The sequence below is a fragment of the Pelophylax lessonae genome (genome assembly GCF_965119305.1).
Source record: "Pelophylax lessonae genome assembly, chromosome: 3".
In the NCBI taxonomy this organism is placed as follows: domain Eukaryota; kingdom Metazoa; phylum Chordata; class Amphibia; order Anura; family Ranidae; genus Pelophylax; species Pelophylax lessonae.
In genome coordinates this window covers 360,794,153-360,820,819 of record NC_138770.1, presented here as the reverse complement: position 1 = coordinate 360,820,819, position 26,667 = coordinate 360,794,153, and the positions used below count along the sequence as shown (strand labels likewise).

At 42.1% G+C, this 26,667-nt stretch overlaps 1 protein-coding gene across 1 annotated transcript in view; it reads left to right on the top strand.

The window, feature by feature from the left end:
• SNAP91 (synaptosome associated protein 91) overlaps nucleotides 1-26,667 on the top strand; it is a 251,212-nt gene that overhangs the window by 50,380 nt on the left and 174,165 nt on the right. Inside the window, exon 2 of the mRNA XM_082251196.1 lies at nucleotides 26,418-26,560. Within this exon, the coding sequence (XP_082107322.1) occupies nucleotides 26,418-26,560 (143 nt within the window). The remainder of the gene's footprint in view (nucleotides 1-26,417; nucleotides 26,561-26,667) is intronic.

Below are 26,667 nucleotides of genomic sequence, written 5' to 3'. Positions count from 1 at the left end.
CCAAATTTCCTACAAATCTGCATAAAGACCTCCAGCAGATAGGCACAAGTGTTAGAAAAAACAGGACCTATAAATAAAAAATCGTCCAGATAGTGGACTAAAAGATGTGAACCCGTAATTTGAGAAACCACCCATTCTAAAAAAGAGGAAAAAGTTTCAAAATAAAAGCAGGATAAAGAACAGCCCATTGGCAGGCACTTATCGAAATAAAATTCGTCCCTAAAGAATTAAAGGAATTGGGGTGGATAGGTAGCAGGCGAAAGGCTGACTTTGTCAGCTTTCGCCAACAAAGCACCTTGTCCTGCAGACCTAAGTTTGACCAAAGCATCCTTGAAAGTTGCGTAGTGAACAGATGCCATGTTGTCATCTATCTCGTCGTTGAGGGAGTCATGCAAAGGGTAGGATGGGTGATGGATCAACCTATATGTATTTGGCTCCTTTTCTGAACAATTCCCAAAGGTGAAATCCTGAAATGTGGGAAAGGTGGTTCAGAAAACGGACCCGCAAACCTACCCTCCCGGAGTTCCATAAAAAAATTTTCAGCCACAATGTCTTGTAAACCATCAACCGATCTAAGATTGTTGTGGACAGTGCAACCCTTGCCTTTAAAAGGCGGTAAAGAAAAACCAAAGGTAAAGCCGTCAATTAATAGGCGTGCTTTCTCCTGGTCTGGGTACCTGACTAACCAGGGGAACATTTCTGGGAGCCTCACTGGGGTGGTAGCTTTTTTGAACAGCTTGCTGATTGCTGGACAGCATTTTAAAGCATTTAAAAACCGGATGTGGCCCTGCGCAGAAAGCGCATTCGTGTCTAAACTTACACGATCCAGGCCACCTACACTGCGATTCGTTCAAATTGAAGCAGATGCCTTTTTTAAAAGTCTGCCCGCCTGTAGATTGTGGATTAACAGGCTGTTTCGGGAGAAAGGACCGTTGTGGCAAGAAAAGATCAAGCCACAATCCTACGTCCTTTACTCCCCATTTTAGGGAAGGCTGAACTGCTAGTTTTTGTCTAAAGGCAACGTCATAGTGGAACCATGACGTCCCCCCAAAGTTTTTGTAAGCTTCCAGCACGATGTCAATGTGCTGGAACAAACCTACACTTTTCTTTGGAGCCTTTTCACACAAGACACTGGAAAATATCAGGAAAGCCTGTAACCAATTGTTAAATGTTTTTGTTATAGGGTGTCTCCTCTCTTCCTCTTCTTTTTTTTTCTCAGGTTTGGACACAAATTCTTTGGCAGAGGGCAACAATGACAGCATGTCTATATAAACTCCCTGCCAAATCTTTTCTTTCATGGATTCGGACAAATGATATCCTAGAGGGGATATCTCACACACTAAAGGCTCCCTCAAACTTGTCTCGGACAAATTTTGAGACTGAGCTATCTCAAAAGCAGAGTTATCCAAAGAGGGGTTGCTAACTGATAAATCCCCACAAGGTGGCGCCAAAGAGGGATTGCTAACTGATAAAGGATTGCCAACTGATAAACCACCACAAGGTGGCGCAACCCAGACATTAGCAGGGGACGGTGCCATAGTTTTTAAATGCCCGGACACATTCCTAAATTCCTGCAAAATGTCAGACATCATTGAAAACATTCCTGCCATTTCCCGAGAAGAGGACTCACCCCTCAATGGCAGAGCTGGAATACCGGCGTTAGGGACGTCTGCCGACGCTGCCCTGGTGGTGTTAGTGGTGGCCTCGGTGCGACCTGTGGCCCCTGGATCCTCCGCTCCCGTCCTGCGTCCCGACGAGCTCCGGCTCCTCGATGTCCTCCCGGGGGCGTCCGCATCCTTTCTCCCGGATGACCTCTTCTTCGGCGACCGCCTCCACGAAGAACCGGAACCGCCACCTGTAGAGGGAGAAAAAGACTTCCGGGGCATCCTCGTTCTCTTTGCTGCCCCGGCCTCCGTACCGGATATTATGGGCGCCACGACACTGCGCATGTCCGGTGACCTCTCTTCTCCTTCCGATGCCGCCGCAGAGCGTGACCGTTCCTCCGTGGGTCTCCTCTCCGCACCCGCCGTTCCGCCATCGATGGCTACTGGGACCCGACCTCCGTCTTCTTCCACCGCGGCCGGACCGGATCCTGGCTCTTCCGACAAAGGTAGCTGTAGACAACGCCTGACCCAGGCTTCTCAACCCGCTTCACCGGCTCGCTCTAGTAGCTGTCTGACAAGGCTCATGACGGCAGGGGTCCGGGGAGACAGCAGTAAAATGGTCCTGAGGAGATGAAGTGACCAGGAGACCCTCGGTCACCACTTAAATAGCCCCCCGCAGAGCCAGCTGGAACTGGATTCTAGTCAAGAGCAGGGGAATTCAGGCGGGAGTTCGGGGGGCACGCGCTAATCTGCCTAGCGATACCTTAGATAAGGGCGGGAAAGCGGCAATAATTTAAATTCTGCCTAGATACCTGAAGCTTAAGAGCGGGAAACCTTGACCCAAGGATTAGCCCAGGTCAAAAGTTCAATCCACTGAAGCTGGCTGAATTAACTAGGCCTAAATAAACCTATTGAACTAACCTTGTTACTACCTAAATTTTTGAATAACTAAACCCCTTCAGCCATTCCATATAGAAGATGAGGGTTATATGAAACCCCATCTTCTAAGAGTGATACTCTTTAGGAAAGTGTAAGAAGAGACTATACTCACCGTAGGAAAAACTTGATCGTTCTTGGTCTTTGCAATATTGCTGAGAAATTTGTAGAAGAAAGAGAATGGCGGGAAGGAAACCTTGTTCACTTGTTTTTGTATGATGTTCCTAATGCAGACCATTTTTCTTGTAAACCATACGGTAGCTTGGAGATGATTGGGTTTACCCCTCTGGAAGTGACCAGGTAACTGATTCCAGGGAGTTTTGGGTCTGCCTTGGCTAGCTGAAGCTCAAGGAGAAGGTCACTCAAGTCTCTGGAACTCCTTGTTGTCCTTGCCAGCTATCTTTGGGAAAGTTTCCAGACGCATGAACAAAGCATTTTCTTTGGCTTCTAGACTGTCATAACTTTGCTCTAGTCTAACCCATGCATCTGTGAGGCCTGCTGTAGGATTTTCCATGAAAACTGATCTGAATGGCTTAACACGTGCAGCAGATAGAGGACCAAGCCATCTAATCAGCAAATCCAATTCTTCAACTGTAATATCAAGATCACGTTTGCAGTTTTAAAGGCACATTTCTAACTACTGTAGTTTTCAGGTTGGTCATTTAAAACTTGTAAGACCAGTCTTTGTGAGCTCTCTGTGAAGTACGTACCTCACAAACTCTGCTGTCTCCATTGTCTCTGCCTTTATGCAAGATGTTGTTGGCTGAACATTGCTGATTGCGCTTTCTTTGACATTGTTGTTAAGACAAAGGGACGTATGGTGCATTCAGGAGTGTTGCTTGAAGTCAGTTGTTCCAATGGTACATTGATTTGAGGCTGTATGGCTGACAGGAGATTGATAACTTGCCTGCTCTGATTCTCTGTGACCTAAAAGAAGGAAGGTTTGGTACAGTAGGCACTGGAGTAATTATGCATGTAGGAAGTTGCTGGAACCTCTTTAACCTGATGCTGTGAAGAAGTCTCTCTATGTTAGGAGCATTGGAGATGAGTGTGCACTGCAGTGGCTTAGGACATAGTCTTGAGTGCGTTTTGAGAGGAACTTCCACCTTTTGTCTGCACTGATGGATTGCTCTAGGACCCTTCGCTTTGCAATAGCTGCATCAGGTTTACACTGTTCATTTAAGATTTCTATTGCTGCTCTTTGATGTATTTTCTGCATATGCGACCTGCACTTTGCTGGCTACGGCTTCAGCGCGGGCATTAGTAAGTTGCTCACTGAGTGTTGAGTGTCTTGAACTATAGGATTTAGAGGACTTTTTAGAATGTCTGGTGGAAACAGATCTGAGATGCAGTATCCTGTAGCAGCCCTATCTTTGCTTCTGCTTTTAAATTGGTTTGCTGGATAAAACTGGAACCTGGAAGCTGTTTAATTTCCTTGTTCATACTTTGTGTAAACTTTCATAAACTTGTTGCTGGTAAGCATACACATGGAAAAAATCCCCCTGATTGGGACTGTAACGGGTAACGACACAGGTAGGTATAAAAAAGAAAATAATTTATTTTTGTATAGATAAAGTGTACAAAAATTGGCAAAAGAGCAGAAACTTTACGCAATTGTAAAAATACATTAAAAATTAGGGCGACTCTTTTGAATATTAGATCAAATGATCATTTTGACATGGAGGAACCTGAAGTATGGTTTTGAAGATCCTACGCGTTTCGATGTCGCTCTTCTTCAGGGGTCTCTTGACCGTGGTCCCAATTTAAATGTATAACTATTTTTGCCATGTTCTATAACAGGATAAAGACAAAAATATTAATTTTGCATTGGTACAAATTTGTGTTACCTAGCATTTGTTTTCTTTTATATCATTCATTATATCTCACCATACACCTACCATGTCTTTTTTGTCATTCGATCTGAGAGAGTCGTCTTTGGTTAAAAACTCAATCGTTTTGGCGTTGCCCAGAATGGCATGCTAGGAGGATCCGGGGGTCACACACTGGAGGTTCTGATCGCTCCCACTCAGTCCGGTGAGGAAAAAGATGGGTGGATCAGTGCTGGGTTTGGAGCTGACAAATGAAGACGGAACGGCAGGACAGAACACCATGACACTACATGGGGTCCATACCCCAAGTTACACCAAATCCTCCAATCTGCAACTCTAAAGAGATTAAATTAGAATATGTATGATGTTGTCTTTATATTGGTAAAAAAAAAAAAAAAAAAAAAAAATTGTATAGATAATGAATAATCCAGCAAACACAATAAGTATTGTTTACTCGTTGTGTTTGAGGAGACTCAGATTCTAAATCTTCACATCAAACTGCACTGGCCACAAGCCTAATATCATGCATAGATGTGAGTTTCTAATCTTGAACATAAATGTCAAAGTTTTTTTCTCTCATTTCTAGGAGGCATATATGCATTTCAAATATTCCTATATGTACCCACCTTTAATGCTATATTTGCATGAAGGGAGGTTGAGAGGGAGGATAGAGAGATCACGCTTGCAAGCTGATTTTTTTCAGAGGTCATGAAATTTCCAAAAAGACAGGAAAAACATCTATTTTGGGTATAAAAATATATATATATGTATAATTCTATCTGTTGGATGAAAAACAGATGAAAAGAAAAATCTGCTAGCCTGTGTTTCAAAAATGAAGACAGACTTAAAAAGGTAGCTGCATACAATTGTTATTTAATTTTACCTCTTTCTGATTGTCAGACAAGTTGCAAAGTGTGGTCCTCTCCTCCTAGGGGAAAACAGCCTAAATGTTTGTGGGAGGACTGCCTTTTTATATGCATATAATGCCTCCTAGGGTTGCAGATTTGGAGCAGGTGTGTGTGTGTGTGGGAGGGCCCCCTGAGCGGGCGGTGCAGAGGGCGGCCCCATGGAGTGCTGACCAACCGGGGCCAGTTGCCAAGACATGTCTGCATAAAATGCAGACTGTTGCCATGGCGACCCCGCTGTGTACACTCCTGGGGTCTCTATCCGCATCACCCCCTCACCGACGCACAAAGGAGGGAGGGGGCGGTCAGAACGACCATCCCGACCCGCACTGCCATCCATCTCCAAAGGCATCAGATTGCCAGAGATTGGATGGCTTACGTGCGCCGGGCAGTGCCAATAAGGAACGCCCACTCCGAGATCGTCCCATGTCGGCTCCCCCCAGCGGATGTGATGTCACAAGACAGTGTGGCAAGTCGAGCTTCCCCGCATACAAGTCCCAGAATGCCTCTGGGTTGCCTGACGATTTTTACATTGGATATTCTAAGAATGAGAACAGAAAGAAAAAAGAAAAGTACATTACATGATCGGCACAATGCATTCCAGAACAAGACACTGTAGCAAAATTATAACTCAGTATTGATTAATGTTTATGCAGATATCAATGGCGAAAGACTGCAATGTCACATGGTATATTTTCATTAACAGACTTATGATTTTACATTCACACATATTAGTAATGATTATACAGCACAAAATTGAACTACAATTTTTTACCTGTCAAATTCAAGCACCGATATCATTGGTATTACTTTACTGCTTTTTTACCGCTTTTCTGGACAGGAATATACAGAGGTTGACTAGAAAGAAAAGGGGGTTATTGAAAATATGGGACATTAATATTTTGCCCACTATAAATCTCAAAGTAGTTCTTTTTTTATAGAAGTGACTTGAGACAATTAGTATAGTGATTTTCACTAAAAAAGTATGGGGTTGTCATTTTTCAAGTTTAACGGTAATGCAGATTTCAACCATGACATCGTGGCTCAGAGTTCCAGGCATTACAAACTTTTGGTTATTCACCCATAGTTATTTACAAGATGGAATAAAGAGAAAAGAGAAAAGAAAGACAGAAATGGGGAGATTTTAGAGGGATTTTAAGTAATTTTCCATTCTGATTTTCCGGATACAAACCCTTCTAAGAAGGGTTTGTAAGAGATCATCTCGTTTAATCCTGGAGGGGTGGTGGCTTGAAGTCTAAAAATCCATCTTTGTTCTTTTTGAAGGAGGACTTTGTTCCAGTCCCCACCTCGAATCCCTATATGGACCCTGTCTAAAATGATAAAGGAAATTTTGGGAAATCTGCCATCATGCATCTGAATGACGTGTCTGCCTAGAGGCAGGTCCGGATTTTTTGTTTTCATTGAATGAATATGTTTGTATGCCCTTTGCCAAAATTCAAGTTTGGTCTTGCCTATATAAAAAGAAGGGCATTCAAATTGAAGCATGTAAATTACCCCTTGAGACTTACAATTTGCAAAGTGATGTGGGCGATACAACTCTCCATTTGGCAGTCTAATTCCCTTCCTCACATTCATAAACTGACAGTATTGGCACCCCCCGCATTTGAAGGTGCCCTGGTATTTACAAGGGTCCTTTTAGGGCCCAGTTTTAAATTCACTAGCAACCAGTTTGTCTTTCAATGATGTTGCCCGATGTTAAACCGTGGTTTGTCAGAGACAAACTGGTTTATATTTGGGTCCATTTTAAGGAGGTGCCAGTATTTGTCTATGATCCGTTGGACATCCCTTTGCTGATTCGAGAAACGTGTAATGATGCGAGGAGCATCGTCTATCTCTTTTTTTGTCCGTGTTTTAAAGAGTAGTTCTTGCCTATTTTTTCCATTGGCTTTATGGAAGGCCTTTTTCAGGCAGGACTTGGAATATTCCCGATCCATTAATCTTTTTCTCAGATTGTCTGCTTCTTTTTGGTAGTCCAGTTCACTCGAGCAATTTCTCCTGATTCTTAAATACTGACTGAAAGGTATGGAGTTTATAAGTGGTTTTGGATGGAAGCTGCTGGCATGTAATATGCAGTTTCCTGCAGTTGGCTTTCTATACAGGTTACTTCTTATAAAGCCTTCAGAATCTTTATATAGTTGGATATCCAGAAAGGTAATTACATCTGGATCCCAAGTAGCAGTAAATTTAAGGTTGAACGTGTTATTATTAAGTTTTTTGAGAAAAAGATCTAGTTCAGACAGACTACCGTCCCAAATCATTAGGACATCATCAATATATCTTAGCCATATAATGGCGTGTTCCATACCTTCACTTCCAATGTCTCCCATGTAAAGGGAGCGTTCCCACTTCCCCAGGTACAGGTTTGCGTACGATGGGGCACATCCTGTCCCCATTGCAACGCCCTGTACCTGGAGGTAGTGGGAACCATTGAAAGTGAAGAAATTGTGGTTTAAAATGAAACTAAGGGAGTCCAAAAGAAAATTGTTTAAAGGCCAGTCATATCGACAGTTTTGTGATAGTATGTGTTGGATACAGGCCAGACCCTTATAGTGGGGGATAGAGCTGTAAAGGGCTTCGACATCGATAGCCACTAGATGCGCTTGTAGGGGAACTTGTATCCCCTCTACATTTTGTAGCAAATGGATGGTGTCTTTTACATAACTTGGTAAACTTATAACATATGGGCGCAAAAATTGTCTAGGAACTGGCTCAGGTTTTCGGTAAGTGAACTGGTAAGCTGATAAAGCTGTTGCTGGTAAGCTGATAAAGCTCATATGAGGCAGAACTTTGTGTATTGGTGTCCTCCAGTGGCAGTAGCTCATGTTCAACAGACAGTGTATTTGATTACCTCTTTTTCCCATAATAACTTCAGGCTAGTTGTGAGTTCAGTTCTTTTAAACCTTTAAAATTCTCCAACATTTTTCAAGTTGGTTTGGCTGAGAGTTAGGGTAACTCAACTGGGTCAGGGTCTTGTGCTTCTGTGTGTGAGCTGGACCTTTTGTAAATCAAGTTGACACAGGCAGATAAGGACTGAGAAGCAAACAGGATCTGTGTGCTTTAATATGAAACCATGCAGCCTGGACCTAGGAGGCTTACAGGTGCTGCTCTCTTATTGTACCTTGCAAATTGGGAACTAAATCGTGTCTGTATCAGTACTGTCACCCAGAAATCTTCTCATTTTAGGCTTTAAAACTCAGTTTTTTTCTACTGTTCGACTCAACTTCCAGGCCATAAACCTTTTATTGCTAGCTACATATAGGGCTTATACAACCTGGTGTTGCATTTATACCTGGCATCCATTGAGACAGTGTACCTCCATGAATAAACTCACATGTAGAGGAAATTATACAATGAAAACCTTTCGAATATTCATAGATGGAAAAATGTAATGTTGTAAGCCACATGGAAAGATGTCTACACCCCGACAGGAAACCGTACAATGACTCTGGGGAGAAGGTGGGAGAAAGAAGAACACAGCTTAAAGACACCGGGCAATGATAAACAAAATAGTGTAACACAACAAGTCATGTCACAGCTCTGGGAATTCACAGCTATTTTCAAACATCCCCTACATCGAGAAGCAGGAGTTGCTGATTCGTGAGACCTGGACATTTACTTTGGCTACGCTTCTACCTCCCATGCTTTTCAATTGACTACTAAATGTGATTAATAGTCTCATTTATCTAAGCTCTTTAAAACCTTTGTTTTATTAGGCTGAGCTTAGCGACTTTAATATTAAAAAAAAAAAAACCTTTTTAGAGTCCTGAGGCTCAGGTGAAACCTATGCACACAATAAGTAGATTAATGACTCCTCCCCATCCTTCCCCCTTTCTTTTTGCCATCTTTATACCAGACTGCACAAAGCTTTTTTATCATTGCGATGAATTAAAATTATTACTTTTTTAATCCTGATTCCTCAAGCTGCAATTGCACTTGATGTGCCAACAAGTGCTTAAAGCTGAACTCCAGGCATTTGTATTGCACACTTGCATTGGTCTAGCTTGGTACAATGCAAGTGTGCATATCTCATACCCGATGGGCCACTGGGGTAGCTGAAAATCTGAAAACTGTTGTAGGTGGCTCTACTACAGTGATAGCCGCTATCTTCTGATCATGCTGGTGTTGTGTGAGAAGCTTCCACTCTACTTTCAGAACACAGGGAGTCGGGCACTTAGCACTGCTGCCCTTCATACACCTTGAATTTTATTTTTTCAGTGAATACAAGGTCTTCTATAAATAGACAAGGTTTAGAGGAGGGACAGTGATGTCACAATAGCTGTAGGTCCTGTGGTGCAATTCATCCTCAAATTTTACAGCTGAGGCACTGGAATGGCACTTTTATTTTTTTTTTCTATGATGTAAAACCCTGCTTCAGAGTCTCGGTTATCTTTTAAGTATTAATTGCTCCATAATGCCTGACCTAGGTCAATGGGGTCTTGTTTTAAAGAATATGTAAATGATTTAATGTCCCAAAGTTGGGCATATGCATATTTAAAGGAAAATTGCCTAATATTTAGTGATTTTTGTACTCCTCGTTCTGCTGCTTTTAGTGTACAACTATGAGGCTGAGATTTCACTATTGTATTGTGGTAACGCACACAGCACTCATTGTGAATGGCATCCCAATGCACCTATGCTGTAACACTACACACACCCTGACTACTGTGCATTGTCATGCATTGCAGTCCTATTGAAAATTAGTCATTTGCAGGTTTTTTTTTTTTTTTTTTTTTTTTTGCTACCTTGGCCCGATTCACACTATGAACCTGGACTGTGAGTTGGATCAAATTTTATTTTTTCTCAGATTATATAAGATTTGGAATTGTGCGTGTCTGTGGTGCCTAAGCAGCAGGGGCAGACTGGCAACTTTCAGGCCAGGGGGCAAGTACAATCCACAGGCCCATGGTGCACAAACTTGCCCCCCCTCCCACTCTCCCTTTTCCCGGCCTCCTGCTGACTACCATTCTCAACTAAAGCTCCGCTCCAGGTACTTTCTACTCACCGAGCCAAATCCGGGTTCCTGACCTGGCCAGCAGGGGGTGGTTGGGGGAGCTGGGACAGCTCAGACAGGACTGGCTGGGGGAGGAGAGTCTCCAGTGAGGCATGGAAATGGCCTCCGCTCAGACCCAGTTTACACCATCCATGCTGGGGGGGGGGGGGGGGCGGGCAGCCTGAGCTCTGTCCTCGGCTTCATTCCACACTAGGGACTTTTACTTCTCTTCACCAGGAATCCTTTAGGCATGTCTGTGGCAGAAGCGGTGCAGCCTATTTATGGGCATTGGAGCGGTCCAGGGGGCAGTTGCCCCCCTGTCGCCTGGCCCAGTCCTCCCCTGCTAAGCAGCACCCACAAAATGCACATACTGAAGAGTGTATTCCTCATATGTGAGGCTGCCTAGATACTCCTGTGCACATCGCATAACCATTCTATCTGCAGTGTGCGATCTAAGGCACTGCCACCTCCATCTCAGAAGGTTTAGATTGATATTTCTTGATTTCACTACTGTGCTGGAGGCTCTGTCATGGGGAAGCAAAGCCCTGCTGTTACCAACATAACTGCCTCAACATAGTGATTAGAACAAGGTATTGGAAGTTAGTAGTGTGGAAAAGATCCATTGCAGGTTGACAGGCAAAACGGGTGAATAATCCTTTGCCCTCTGACTGCCTTTTTTTGGGCACAGTTTCCAGAGTTCAATACCTTTTTTCTTAATAGAAGAACACCTCTGATAAAAGATTTACAAGGCAAATGTTTTTTAATTTTCTGAGCACACAGCAGCTGTTTACTTTCAGAAGTAAAATGGACACCTGTAGTAGGTGTCAATGTGTTTTCTGGCCAGATGACACCACGCAAAGCATTTATGGAGCAATGAGTGTCAGACTGTGTCGTTGCATCAGGTTCTTTTGTAGAGAGATGAGCTTTTCAGCTGCAGGATAACCATTCTTGGATGGTAGTCTACTCCAATATATGGATAGCTCTGTTTATTGTTCTTACCCACAGCAGGCTAAATTATACAATTGAAGGATAAATAAGATCAACTTGTCACTTATAGCAGCTACGTTGCCGAAAATGCTTCTCGTATTGCAGTGTTAATTATAATTTTCTTCTGCAATATTTATGTTGTACTAACAGTCTTTTGCTCATTTGTATTTATGTCTAGAAATGTTTTTCAGCCTTTTATTCTTTATAGAAAAAAATACTGACTGAAATATTCTTTAGACAAAACATCTTGCTCCCTGGGCTTTTTACTCGCAAGGCAATGACTCACAGAACATTTTTTTTCCCTGTAGCTGTCTCTGCACCATATACTGTATATGTTAGCTTTCTTAGTTCACCTCAGCCTATTATAGCGCATTTACCTATTTGCGGTGGAAGTAGGGGGGATCAGACAGGGCTCTGTTTGATGGCGTATTTTAGATGCACATTATTATTTTTATAAAGGACGAACAGAGTAGGAGATAGGACAGATTGTGGTAGGAAGTTCCAGGGGATGGGAGAGGCTCTGGAGACATACATTTATAAATCTATATATTACAGTAGGTATAGAAAAGCATCGCCCCCCCCCCCCCTAAAATTTATATAAGTAGCACTGAGCAAATAAAGCTGGATAAAACAAACTGTCTGTCTTCATTTTAGACAAAGTAACAAAGTAACAAAATTTAAAAGGAGGGGGGGGGGGGGCGGATTATTTACTTTACCCACTGTGCACATTATATTTTCAATGTCCTTTTCACAGTGCCAGATAGTTACCCCTCCAAAATCAACAAAGCTCAAATAGGGTCTGGCCTTCAGCAGACTTCACACTGAATACCAGAAGCTCTAGTGGGCTTCAGTCTTGCAGCCACCAGCTGTCAGTGGCTGCCATAGTCCAGCATAAAGTCTAGGAGCTGAATCAATCAGCCTAGAAGTTTGGTGTCTCCAGTGGTATATCACTCCATAGCGGTGTTCTAAGTGCCTTGATGTCAGTTGTAATGTCCATCTGCAACAGTTCGGTTGCGGGGACAAGACCGGGTAGAGCTGAGTCAACTCTGCCCTGCATCTGCAGCACCAAGTCAATATATTAATAATGGCACTATTTCAAGTACAATTTACTGCAAGCCATTTCTCAATTCCTCTCATAAAGAATATTCCAATAATGTGAATGCCTTATTCTGATTACTACTTGGGTATCGCATAGCTTATCCAAACGGCTCTTTATACAACTAGGGGTATATTGGGGATGCTCTTCCTTCCACTAGTTCTGTCATATCTTGTTCCTGTAATTGGGCAAGCAGCTTTTCTACAACTGTCTTCGAACTATAAATACGTACTGTATATGCATTGGCTGCTTTTTATGTGGGTCAGTGTGGTTCTTTGCAAAATTAGGTGCATGCTCCATTTTCATCAATGCAGTGGTAGTAGGTTGCCATGCATTGTGGTAAGCTGCAACACGGGTGCATTTGGAAGGTGTTTTGGAGTGGCATTCTGAATGAATGAATGAATTACTATAATGTACATTACAGTTGTGTACATTATAAACACAATAGCATGAATTCAGCATTGGCATTCCAAACCTTGAGAAACCGATTTTTAAATTCACCTTTCATTAAGTAAAGAATCGTACAGTATTTGATCACTTGAGTGTCTTGGAACATGCAAGGCAAAATAATCTATACCACCTCTAAATCCACTTTTTAAATTAAAAAAAAAAAAAAAAAGCTTTATTGTTCACAAAGTATTTTACAAATCGCCAGGCCAAGCTCCTTCTCATAAAAAAGATTCTTGACCTTGCAAACCGTGACATGCTCATTGAATAATTAAAGCTTTTTTATATTTAAGAAAAATAATTCAACTATGTTGCAGTTTGAACTTTTTTTGCAACAGCAAAGTGTCCCTTCACTGCACTGCAAAAGATCCAGATATGAGATTATTCCAGTAAATCGGGGACAAGCCAAAGGCATTCCAACATATTTTGAGGGACCAAGAACTCCCCTGCATCAGGGCTTGATTGAAAATGGGAGTGGATTAGAAAGTGGATTTTAAAGGTATTTCAACTTGTGTGATTAAAAACACAGGTTTTGTCAGCAGCCAATTTGGCAGACCCAAAATGCATTGGATACTCCTCGGATTAGTCACCTGAATTTTTTTGGAATAAAGTCCTATCTTGACCTAGCAGTGGTGTGGTGTTTTATTTAACTTTTTTGCTACATTTATACTACAAGCCAAGGAGACCATAGAGATCCACTGGGATGTAGAAACCATCTGCCTGGGAACCAGCAGCATCAATACTTGAGGATGGAAATGCCAATAATGTAACCTTATTGAATCAGAGCTATTTCTCCACTCTACTCAACTATGTGAACTTTTTTGTTTTGCACACAATTCCATAGCTGTATTGTTGCCAAAAGGGTCCTTTGAACAAACATGTCAAATGTTATGTACATTGCAGTGAAATAAAACCATATGCAGGGGAGGACTGGGAAGGGGAGCAGGGTGGCAATTGCCCCCTGGGCCGCCCTGATGCCGGGTAAAAAGGCCGAACTCAGGGCTGGATAAATGTAGAGGCCAGACACTGTATACAGCTGCCGGTCACGCTAAACAATGTTATATTTACAGAGCTGCAGCGGAGCGGTATGAGTGTGCAGAGTACGCTCCTGCACCCGATAGGAGCTTCCTAAGCCCTGCCTGGCGTGGTGTCATGTATTTTTGTTAAACCTTCTTCGTTGTTATGAACATTAAATTATGTTACCACATTGCATCATGTTTGTCTTGCTTCATAACATCAATATCCGTTATAAAACCAGGTGGGCACGAATGGTGAGCAGATTCGATGGTTCAATGGGCCACTTATTTGAACTTGCCCACCAGGCCTAAGGCTGCCAGCCCTCCCCTGACCATATGTGCATACCTTCTTTTGGGGTTGCACAGTTTTTTTTATATGGCTTTTAAGTGGGAAATGTGTAAAGAAAAATTATTTCAAAATTGGACATGGCTCCTGTATCCACCGAAAATTCCCAGATACCTTAATTTTCTTGTCTTTTTTTGGTTTCCCTTTCTTTTTATGCAGGTATGGAGGTTGCGTTTTTAATGTGTTTTCAAAATGGTGCTCAGATAATGCAATAGGCCTTTAGATTATTTTCCACACTACTAAATGTTGGGTTAGGTTCTCTAAGCAGTCTTTGTGAATGCTAAGAGGTATATTTCAACCAGTTGTGCCCCAAGTTTCCTGTCTAGCTTGTTTGAATATACTGTGGGGTTGATTTACTAAAACTGGAGAGTGCAAAATCTACTGCAGCTGTGCATGGTAGCCAATCGGCTTCTAACTTCAGCTTGTTCAGTTAGGGCTCTTTCACACTAGGACTCCGTTTATCTCAGCGGGGGATCGATCCCCCGCTGAGCAGGAGGATGATGGCTGTTCTCCGTGCTGTGTGCGGAGACACAGCGGTCAGGTCCCCATGCATCTCTATGGGGGAATCGGATGGGAACGGACCGTCGGTTCGTTCTCGTCTGATCCCATCTGATCCGATCCTCTGGACGGATGGAAAATAGGGTATCCATCCGCCCAGATTTGACAGATTGGATGTCAGCGGACATGCCTCCGCTGACATCCAATGCCAAATAGAGATGCATGGGGTGGCCGTTCAGATCCACCAAAAAAACTGACAGGTGGATCTGAAGGGTTGTGTATGAAAGGGCCCTTAAGCTTTGACCAAAAAACATTGAAGCTGATTGGTTTCTGTGCAGAGCTGCATCAGATTTTGCTCGCTTCAGTTTTAGTTAATCAACCTCTGTATACTTAAAAATACTACAAAAAGTACAGATTTGTTCTGCTTGTTCAAGCATTGTGAAAGACTAGTGGGATCTACAGATATGTCAAGTGGTCCATTTGCAGGCAAATATAAAAATGTTGTCATTTATGTACGCATGTACATGTAACTAAGCCCTATGTAGACTTCTGGTCAATTGCTATACTCTCTAGCTAGGCAAGATTCTAACACTACCACACTTTGCACACACCAAGATGAGTCCTGCAGATATAACCTTTGTGCTGCTCCTAGTTTAACCCAATGTTACCAAGAAATACTAAATTTCTCTGCTTGTAAGCATTCATGTGTGAGAAAATGGTACAGGCAACCTCGTTTACATTTTTGTTCTGTTAAATGCATACTAATCAGTTATTGTAGAGATTGATATGCTTGGCATCAAAGCAAATCTATACTACACATTCAATGTAAACATACTGCATATTCAACTGTGTATATTTTGTGCCACACACACACAATTAGTGGGAGTTATAGGTTATATGGGAGTTGGTTAGCTCAGAGTGGTAGATACATTTTAGTGAGACATGTCAGTCTGAATTTCAGTTTTAAAGTAGGACTATAGGCAAATAATTTTTTTATTTTTTGGATGGGGCAAGTGAGGGTTATAAACCCTGTCAGATTTTTTTTTCTCGCCATCGGTGTGCCAGTGCAGAGATTTCACCTCACTTCCTGCCCCATAGCCAAATGGGAAGTGAGAGGGAATCCCTGCAAATTAAGGGAATTCCTTGGACACCCAGGTAACTAGAACTAGTGTCTCCATTTGCATATTTTCCCCTCTATTACCTTGCTGGGGACAACCCAAAATTCAGGATTCTATTTTACTTTCAGTGATCATGGTAAAGTGGACAAATATGGTGAATCTCCTCAGCTGGCGTCAAGTGCTCTAATCCCTTTAATGACCTGGTAGCCCCTTAAAACAGATTAACCTAAAGTCCACAGACTTGCCCATGCAGGGGTTTTGGTTTCACACAGGGTAAACGGGTAACAAAAATACCAAGCCATCTGGCTCTCTACAGCAGTACCTCTGCTCTTAGTAATGGGTCCTTCAGACAATCTGCGCTTCAGTGCACACAGCTCCTCCTTAAAGTGATTTTATTTTTTATTTTTTTTTTTTTTTTCAGTTAAAAATTACAAGCCTGTTATACTTACCTTCTCTATGTAGTGGTTTTACACAGAGCAGCCCAGATCCTCCTTTTCTGGGGTCTGTCTTCGGGTTTTCCTGTCCCCTCCCTTTTGCGTGTCCCCACAGCAAGCAGCTTGCTATAGGGCACTCGAGCCAAGTCACAGCTCTCTGTGTCTATTCACACAGAGCCGCGGCCTGGCCCCATCCCCTTTCTCTCTCCTCATTGGCTGGCTGACTTTGACAGCAGCGAGAGCCAATGGCGCAGTGTTGCGGAGTCAGCCAATGAGGGGAGTCCCGGGCAGCCATGACACTCCTGCAACATCGCTGCATCTAGATTGACCTCAGGTAAGTATTAGGGGGGCTGCTGCACATGGGTTTTATTTTATCTTAATGCATTGAGATAACAAACCTTCTGACTTTACAACCCCTTTAATGTACACAGTGATACCGGCTCACCGCTCACACCTGTCTCGAAGGTGAACCCCTGTCTCTGAAATGGGAGCCCACCTTCCTCCTTGCTGGTGCCCTAAACTATTCTCAGTCCTTCGTTATAAAGGTCCTGTGTACCTGTGCATGAACGCCCTGCTGGTCTTCAGCAAAACCTGTACAACTGGGTTGGAGAGTTCTTCCCTCTCAAGACACTTTAGAAATCTCCAAACTATGGAGCCCAATTCGAGAATAACCAAATCCGCTGTAAAAAGTTTTCTCAGCTCAGAAAGGACACTGGGATCCCTCACTCTGCACACATGGAAAACCGGTTTCCTTTTGCCTAACATTTTCCCAATGGAAGAGCCTCGCACTGTATCCAAACACAAAAAAATGTAATCGATTGCAGCTTTTTTTTTTTCACCTGGTGATTCTGCCAGTAACACATTTTTAGTCATTTGATGAAGATACTCTTTCATCTTACTATACCCAGGCAACAAAAACAATATAGGACTACAGAACCCGTCCCTCTCCTATTCTACAGAACATAGGAGTGCCTTTCCGTAGTTCTTCGAGATACCTGAGAACAATCTAACTGATTAATGGCTGTACACCTGATCAGGAAAGAATACGAAAAATACCACTTTCAAAGTGATTGTACAATAATCTGATCATTCGTACACCGCTTTTGAGAGCTGATCACGACCATTTAATGCGAAATTATCCGAAAGGACAAGCATGAAAATGTTTCTTGTAAAATACCAGATTGTACAATTTTTATTTTAATGCATACAGTTGTCTTTCAAAAATACAATACAAATACTGCATCACTTGAGAATTTTTATTTAGTTGTGCGAGAATTTTCATAACTTTTGTAAACTCTTAATTTTCGAAATGAGACTAGCATGCAAAAAAAAAAAAGGGGCAATTATTTGTCCGATAATCTCATCGTGTGTACCAGGCACAAGAGTCGGCACAGGCAAAAAAACACAGGAAGCTATCAGCTCACAAGATTTCTGGAAAGATTTACGGGTATTCTACCAAGTTGATTTCAGTGGTATAGTTTAAAAGACCAAAAGGAAATTAAATATATGTGTATATGTATGTGTGTGTGTGTATGTATGTACATACATATATATACATACACATATGTGTGTGTATGTGTATGTATGTATATATATATATGTATATATGTGTATATATATATATATATATATATATATATATATATATATATATATATATATATATATATTGAATCATTTTATTTTTTGTAGTTTAGATTCAATTCTTCTTTGAATAGGAATTATATATTTATATTTTGGTATACATAATGTCTAACCTCTTTCTGACTGGGTAACAATTATAACATGCAAGAAAGGTGGGTTTTAACACACCGCCACCACACACATGCGTTCACGGTGCCAGACGGTTGTGTGCTGTGTGTGCTCCCAGCATACTAACCAAGTTGTCACAGATTAGCTCTTAATCAAGGCTTCTTGTAAGGACCAGCAGGATGGGCTCCCAATCATGTGACTGTTGTGAGTGCCACACAACCTCCTGGGCATTAAAGCCAACCTAAAAGGCCACTGGGAGGTGGCTTTAAGAAGTTAATGTTAGAAAGTAAATGATGCTGCGGTCTTTGCACTATGGTTTCATTACTCCTAATGGCCTTGTTTACACTTACTTCAAAATGTGACTGTAGAGCCACATTTTTAAAGCACTCTGAACACCAAGCAAGGCTATTCTCAATGAATAAAATGGTTAAGCTTACAATCCTGTACACACAAGTGAGTTTGCTCTGCTATGCTTCCATATTTATACCCCATGTTGCTTTCATCATGCTTTGATACATCTCAAAAGCCCCCATAGAAGCCTATCGTAGGCAGTCTATATACATATGTACTGGGAGTGTCTGCTGCAGACATTACTTCTGGTGTGCAGCAAGAAGTTGAGCAGGGACAGGACTAGACTGGAGTCTAACAACTAGCAGATGGCGTACAAAATGAGAACGCTTTAGCATATAAGTGAGTGGGGACTGGAGAGGGAGGATTAAGTGGTGGAAGATTACCAGGGCCGGGGGATTGGAGAGGGAGAAACTAAGATGTCACACGTGATGAGCAACATAGAATCAATATAGAGAGAGGAGGATCAGCAAAGCTGGATTAGCAGAGGGCATTTGCCAAGTTTCATTAACGCTTCAAAAACTCATCAAAATGCATGTTAAAGTGGTAGGCCCCTTTCACTTCGGTGGACCAATCCGGTCCGCGTGTTAGCTTTTTTGGGCACACCCAATCATACCACCAATTGTCCTTTTTATGGAGCAGCTGATGTCAACCGACATGTGTCCCTTGACACCCACCGACATCCCACCCGATCCAATCCTGTCCACTAAAAACAGATGGATGGTAGATCTGTTCCCCATCTGTCTATGGCATCAGATGACGGTCGGGTGGAAGCGGACAGGCGCCCATAGAGGAAAGCAGGCTGTGTCAGTGTCCACTCTGCATAAACAGGAGCGGCCACGGACTTGTCATCCACCTGCTCATCGGGGATTAGCGGACAAATTCCCCGCAGAGCAGGCAGATCTGCTGGCTGAGTTTGCCTGTCTAATGGCGCTTTTCCACTGCATGGAACCGAACGGTTTGGCTCGCTTTTGTGCTTTTCCACTGCTGGTACGGTGTAGGAACGGTTCGGTACGGTACGGCGGCGCTTTTCCACTGCATGGAACTGAACGGTACGGCTCTCTAAAACAGTACCACCTCGATTGTGGTTCTAAGAGGTACCATACCGGTACCATATCCCACAATCCTTTGCATGCAGTCACTACTAGCCACAGATTGGTCAGAGAATCGTTGTTATCCCACCCACTTAACTTTAGTACTACTTTAGTGGAAAAGCAAACCATACCAACCCGTACTGAACCGTTCCAACACCGTACCATGCGGTACCAGCAGTGGAAAACCAAGCAGGGCCGAGTAGAGCCGAGCCGGTACTTGCAGTGGAAAAGTGCCATAAAAGAGGCCCTAGGCACGTTAATGTGTTTACACTGATCAACTCCAGTGTAAACAAGCCTGTATAATACATTGATTATTGATCTATTTTCTCTGTCCCTAATAGATGTATCCTGAACACCTATCTCTCTTCAGCATACTGTAGATGGTATTAGACATTTATGGCCTATCTTTAGAGGACTCACTAAAATTGCACAACAGTGACGCTATTGTGGACTAGTTTATTAAAATTATTCTAGATGACTCCTTTGAATTCCTAAGATGTTTGCATAGTGATAACTTCATAAAACCCGACTTATAAACCTTTTTAACCGCACAAGAAAATGTCTAACTAGCATTAGATAATGCTGACAAATTCATTTTTTTTTTTTTTTTTCTAAACCATGCTGGGGAGCATTATCTCAACAAAGCATTTTTCTCATTCTCTGCATTTTCTTCTGAAAGAGACCCAATTTGATTTCATATTCTAGTCAGATGCTCTAAACATTTCTGCACATCATAGGTGTAGACAGAATAACTTTTATTTCTTAACATTGTCAAGTGAATCGGAGGTTAAAAAAATCTTCCTAAACCACTCCAGAAGCTTTATTCATTTGGGTCTGTTCGAAGCCATCTTACTGAATGGGCATGCTGGGCAGTTGCCTGGGGGGCTCTACCTGCCCAGGGCCCCAGCCAAGCATTAGTCCCAATTCCTGTGTGCATCCCGCCGCCAAACTTAGCAGGTGGCAAGTGCCTGTTGGCCCTGCGCTGCTGTCAGGCCACTTGGGCCATGGAGGGGGAGCCCACAACTGCAGGAATGCCTGTCTGCCTCCACGGGAACAGGCACATACGGGACAGTCGAGTCTGACTCCCATCCGTGTGTTCACCGGACCTAGGCGCCAAACTCGGAAGCTGTCATTAGCCTGGGCACTGCTGTACCAATAAATATCTCCTTATCGATAATTTGCATTTTTATTCTCATGGGTGATTGTGTAGGCAGGGCCCCAGTGCACTGTATTACCCGGGGCCCTTTAATGCTCTTAAGATGGCTCTGTTTTTTTTGTTCTTGTTTAGGTCTCGTTGTGAAGAATGTCCATCAAGTGGGCAATAGTTGTCCTGGTATTGTGTATCTGTTTTACTATGGGTGATTGAGTGAGCCAGAATCTATACAAAACTAAAATCTAAATTATGGAAAGTCTAAATTTAACCACAGATCATTGTTGTCTGATGTCTTATTACAAGCAATTATGTCCATCTACAGTATGACCCCTAAAGACACCATAGCAATAGATTGGGATAGATTCTTCCTCTAAGAAAATGTCTGACCAGTATGAGGATGCCTGTTTTTTTAGATCATTCTAAAAATGTATAGATTAGATATTCCAGCTGTTGTATTGTGCCAGTGGCCAACTAAATTCTACAAAAGGCACAGCGTGTCTTGTATAGGTTTGAACTGTTCCCTGCATTATTTTTTGATGAGGCAAATGCCTGCCTAATGTTAACATGTTAACCAGTTAAGCCTTTAGTCTGCTTTTTTTTTTTTTTTTTTGTCAATGTACTTGTGTAAGTACTCGTGCAAGTCTTTCTATTCATTCTTTTATAAAGTCATGTAGAGTGCACATGGAATTAAAAAAGTTGTTCAATTTTGATTTCATTTATGAATCGGATGGAGACCAATTCCACTTTTTTTTTTTTTTTTTTCCCCTTTTCATTTCACGTGAAACCCATTTTAGATCTAACGTATTGTGTATATACTGTATGAACAGAATCTAAGCAAGATTGACAGCTACAGAGGCTTATTTTAAGCAGTCTGCAGGCCACTTTTCTCCCTCCTGTGTCAGATTCCAAAGAGTGTTTTATGTAGATTTCTTAGAGGAAAAGCCTTATTTTATTGTCTGAGGACATGCAAATTGGATAATCGTTTCAAAACTATAAAATTCCTGTCCTTAAGTGATCTAACTGTTCAAAGTAAACCTGATAACAAGACTAACGAATCCCGTGCTTTTGATGAAAAATAAAATGCATACACTCCTGCCTCCCTATTGGTCATAAAGAGTAAAGCTTTGCTGAAGTGCTTACGTATTGTGATGTTAGGATATTGCTAGGATGGTAGGACAGTTAGCAAAAATATTAATGGGAAACAAAAAATAACAGAAGAGCTATTGTCCTTAGCAAAACATCAGATATCTTACATTTTTAAGCCTGTGATATTCTTATCAAGCCTCATGTATCTAGGCCATGCTCGTGTGTGCTCTTACAGTGAATAGAACGGCTCGGTTTTCTTTTTTGTAGTGCTGTGATCATTAAAAAAAAAATATATTGAATTGTGTGTATATGTGTGTATATATATATATTATGTATGTGTGTGTATGTATGTGTGTATATGTATATGTGTGTGTGTATGTATATGTATATATATATATGTGTGTGTATATATATATATATATATATATATATATATATATATATATATATATATATATATATATATATATATATATATATATATATATATATATATATATATATATATATATATATATATATGTATGTATGTATATGTATATATATATATATATATATATATATATATATATATATATATATATGTATGTATGTATATGTATATATATATATATATATAAATCTACAGTCAGTCACTCCACTTTGTCTTTCCAGTTCTCAAATGGCTAAATGGCTAGATATGGGAGAATGCAGAACTAGACTCGGGTGCCAGGTAGCCAACACTCCTATAATAATGGCGCTTTTCCACTGCGGTACCGCATGGTATAGGGTCGGAACGGTACGGTACGGTATAGGTTTGCTTTTCCACTGCAGGAACCGAACGGTACGGTACGGCTCTGAAAAAACAGTACCTACTCGATTGTGGTTCCAACAGGTACCAAACTGGTACCATATCCCACAATCCTTTGCATGCAGTCACTACTAGCTACTGATTGGTCAGAGAATAACACCCACCCCGTTGTTATCCCACTCACTTAACTTTAGTACTACTTTAGTGGAAAAGCAAACCTATACCGTACCGAACCGTTCCGACACTATACCATGCGGTACCGCAGTGGAAAAGCAAACCAGGCCAAGCAGGGCCGAGTAGAGCCGAGCCGGTACTTGCAGTGGAAAAGTGCCATAAGTACAAACAGGTGGCCTTTTTTTTTTTTTTTGGCTTCTCCCACCTCCTGGAGCACTGCTCACCTGGTGTTATAATTGCTTTCAGCCTTGATTTAGTGATCTTCACTTTGGGGCCCTGGTCTGAGCCATGCAGCCGCTTTCCCGAAAATGGTCACCACTTATTGCACATGCATGCCACAGGAACGTTTTAATCACATGGGCAAGCATTTCTTAGGGAAACCTCAAGCGGTTGCTTGGAGTGCATCGTTTTTAGGAGAAAGGTGATCTGGAAAATTTAGAACCTTTTTAAAGTGATTGCCAAGTCTTTTGTGTGTGTGGTTTTTGTTTTTAATTTTTTTTTAATAACATGTTCTACTTGCCACCTCTGCGCAGTGGTTTTGCACACAGGGGCCTGGATCCTCCTCTTCTCGGGTCCGTTTTCGACTCTCCTGGCCTATCCCTCCTAAGTGTCCCCACAGCAAGCAGCTTGCTATAGGGGCACTTGAGTTGAGCTGCAGCTCAGTGTGTCAATTCAGACACAGAGCTGCTATTTGGCCCCGCCCATGCTCTCTCCTGATTGGCTAACTGACTTTGACAGCCTCTGGAGCCAATGGTGTCACAGCTGTGTCTCGGTCAATCAGGAGGGAGAGGGACTTGCGGACATCGCTGGATAGAGAGGGGGCTCAGGTAAGTATTAGGGGGGCTGCTGCACAAAGAAAGGCTTTTATCTTACTGCATAGAATGCAGTAAGATAAAAAAAAACCTCTGCCTTTACAATAACTCCTTTTTAGGGTCTTTTTTTTTTACAGGGGCTTTCTGCCCAGGGAACTACGTTTTGCTCAGTGGGGATCAATCCACCGATGACCGCTCCGTGTCTGCTTACTTTGCAGAGACGGAGCTGTCAGATCCCTGCTCTCCTCTATGGGGGATCGGATTAGAATGGACTGCCTGTCAGTTTTCATTCTATCCGATCCTCCAGACGGATGGAAAATAGGGTTTCCATCCCTCTGGATTTCATGGATCGGATAGCAGCGGGTGTCAGCGGACATGTCCTTGCTGACATCCACTGCTACATAGAGATGCATGGAGCGTACGATCAGGTCTGCCTGACAAACTGACAGGCAGACCTGATCGTAAAGCCCGTGTGAAAGGGGCCTAAACAAACATTTTCAAATAGACAGTTGGGGTTGATTTATTAAAACTGGAGAGTATAAAACCTGGTGCAGCTGTGCATGGTAGCCAATCGGCTTCTAACTTTAGCTTGTTCAATTTAAACTTTGAGAAAAAAAAGAACTTGAAAGCTGTGCAGAGCTGCACCAGATTTTGCACGTCCCAGTTTTATTAAATCAATCCCTTAATGTCTATGGGGCTGAATATAGGTGAAGTTATGCAACTCTTGACTTTGGTATAGTTTTTTTTTTTTTTTACTGCACTAAAACAGCATATGCACTATATAAACATTAGTACCAAATACGTATTGGTGGTCACATTTTTATTTGGATACTTGTGACTGGTGGTGAAATATCATGTGACAGAAAACGTTGCACCAATCTTCCAGCTCAAAGAAGAAACACAAGAGTTTCTAAAGCCAAAAGTCCAAATACCAAGTGTGAGGTATGCAGATAAGGAATAGTGTTGCTGATTCACTGGCAGCCTGCTGCTCTTGGCAGGATTCTGCTCCACATGCCAGGGAATTGCTTACACGGTGTAAATGGATTCTGTATTATGTAGTAATTGAAGGCTGAGTAATGGATTCCCAGTCTATGCAAAGAGACACTGCTTGAGCCTTTAGCATTACTCTTGATGGGGGATATTGAGAGATAAAAGAAAGCTTTAACCAATGTTAACCTTGATAAAACCCCTCAGGTTTCATGCACATTTTCTTATATTTAATGAGCATGTTTCCACTGAATCATATTTCAGGCTTTCAGTAAATCAGTGGGAAGTCCTGTTGCTTTAACAGCACCGAATAATACTTAGACTTCAAAGGATGTATATGTGTAGTTGGGTGGATGTGGTGGGGGGGTACTGTAAGTATATTACATTAATTTCTTCAAGCTTTAGTGGCCTCATCGTCCAACAATATAGTCTAATGCAGGCCAAAGATATATTTTTTTTCCAGTAGGGATGAGGTTAAACTGTCAAACTTTTAATATCTCCATCTTCGTTAAAGAGATTTTTCCCTCAATTCTTGATCAGGAAGTGGAAGTACCTCAGTAAAGACCCTTTTGGGAGTAAAATTAGCATTACTGTCAGAATTTTCTTACAATTGTAGCGTACTGTTTCCCCATCACCAGGACCGAATATAAGCAATAACCAGTAATAGTTTATTTTTTTTTCGGAGAAAGCATAAGAACCACTCTGGGGTTTTATTGGTTAAGTTTCCACTGAGGTAATTTTTCCTTAATTTCTTGTCCTAATAATGCCCACAAAGCTGCATGCAACTGTAGCACTGCTCCCTTGAGCACTGCTGAATTCTTCAACTTTTTGGGTCCCTCTGGGTTACCGTTAGCATCTGCATGCACAAACGTAACGCTTTACTTTCCGGCTCAGTCAGTGATCAGTCTAGGGGTTGTAGTTGTTTTTTGATTATTTTTAAATAGGGATGGGCGAAGGGATACTGTAGAACTGAACTATTCAGTTGATGAGAACTCCTATTTGAGGATGCAGCAAAGCTGCAGATTCACCTTGCCACTAGATGAATTTAAGGTAAAGTCTCTGTCCTGAAACTTGATTGAGCAACTATCTTCAGGGTACTCGCCCAGCACCCCCTTAAATTCCACTAGCTGACACCTGTCCTCTGACTACTCTACTCCGGGGTGGCCCCCCTCACAGGTCAGGCCCTTAGACATGATCCCCTGTACTCACCATTCTGCTTTTCCAGGTTCTCCAGTGTCTCAACACCTCTAGTCAGCTCTCCTGGACCTCTGGGTTCAGCTCCTTCCTTCTGGTTCACCAGGCCAACTGCCTGTGACCACGTGCCACCAATTCAGAGGAGGAGACAGCCGTCCCCCTCCATCCGGGACTCTGCTCACCTGCCAAAGAGCCCGAGCACATGTGCTCCTGGCTTTTATACCACACCCTAGAATGCACAGAGACAACCAGTCTGTGACAATCACTGAGGCTGTATCAAAGCCTGTGTACCCATTGGTCAGGTTTTCTCCACTGTCCAATATGCCTCCCTATTTGGCACTAAAACACAGATGCTGCCAAAGTGAGGCTTTCAGAGCTGGATGTAAACAGACAGGAGAACCATGACTGTTTGATCAAGGTAAGTATGCTTCTCTGGGAAGGGAATGGTGAGTTGGGTTAGACCCATGGAAAGAGGGCAAAAACCTTGTTCTAAAGTGCACTTAGCCTTTAAATTTGCTTGAATAGCTTAGCAAACATCAGGAAAATACATCCACCTACAGTATTTGAGTTCCCTTTTATTGTCTTTCATGTCTATATCTGTGGTTGACTCACAAAACATGGGTACTTTGCAGGCATCAAGAGGTATGCAATGCCTCCTTGAAGATTATGAACTTCAACCAAGGTGGACTTTTTAAACCATTTTAACTGGGTTGATGGATTTTTACTATTCCTTTTTGTATGATGATCCTATGAAATGTTCTTATTCAACTCTATTGTAATCTAGCTATCTTGTTTTCCAGATTTGATACAAGCTACGAATGAAACAAATGTGAATATTCCTCAGATGGCAGACACATTGTTTGAACGAGCAACAAATAGCAGCTGGGTAGTTGTGTTTAAAGCCCTAGTCACAACTCATCATTTAATGGTCCATGGCAACGAGGTAAGTTCTTGGGGAAATACTTTGACTGGGGAAAAGAGCTTGTTAAATGCAGTACCTAAAAATTGGGTTCTCATTTTTTGTCGTGCAGCTTTGAATCGCAGTGTATG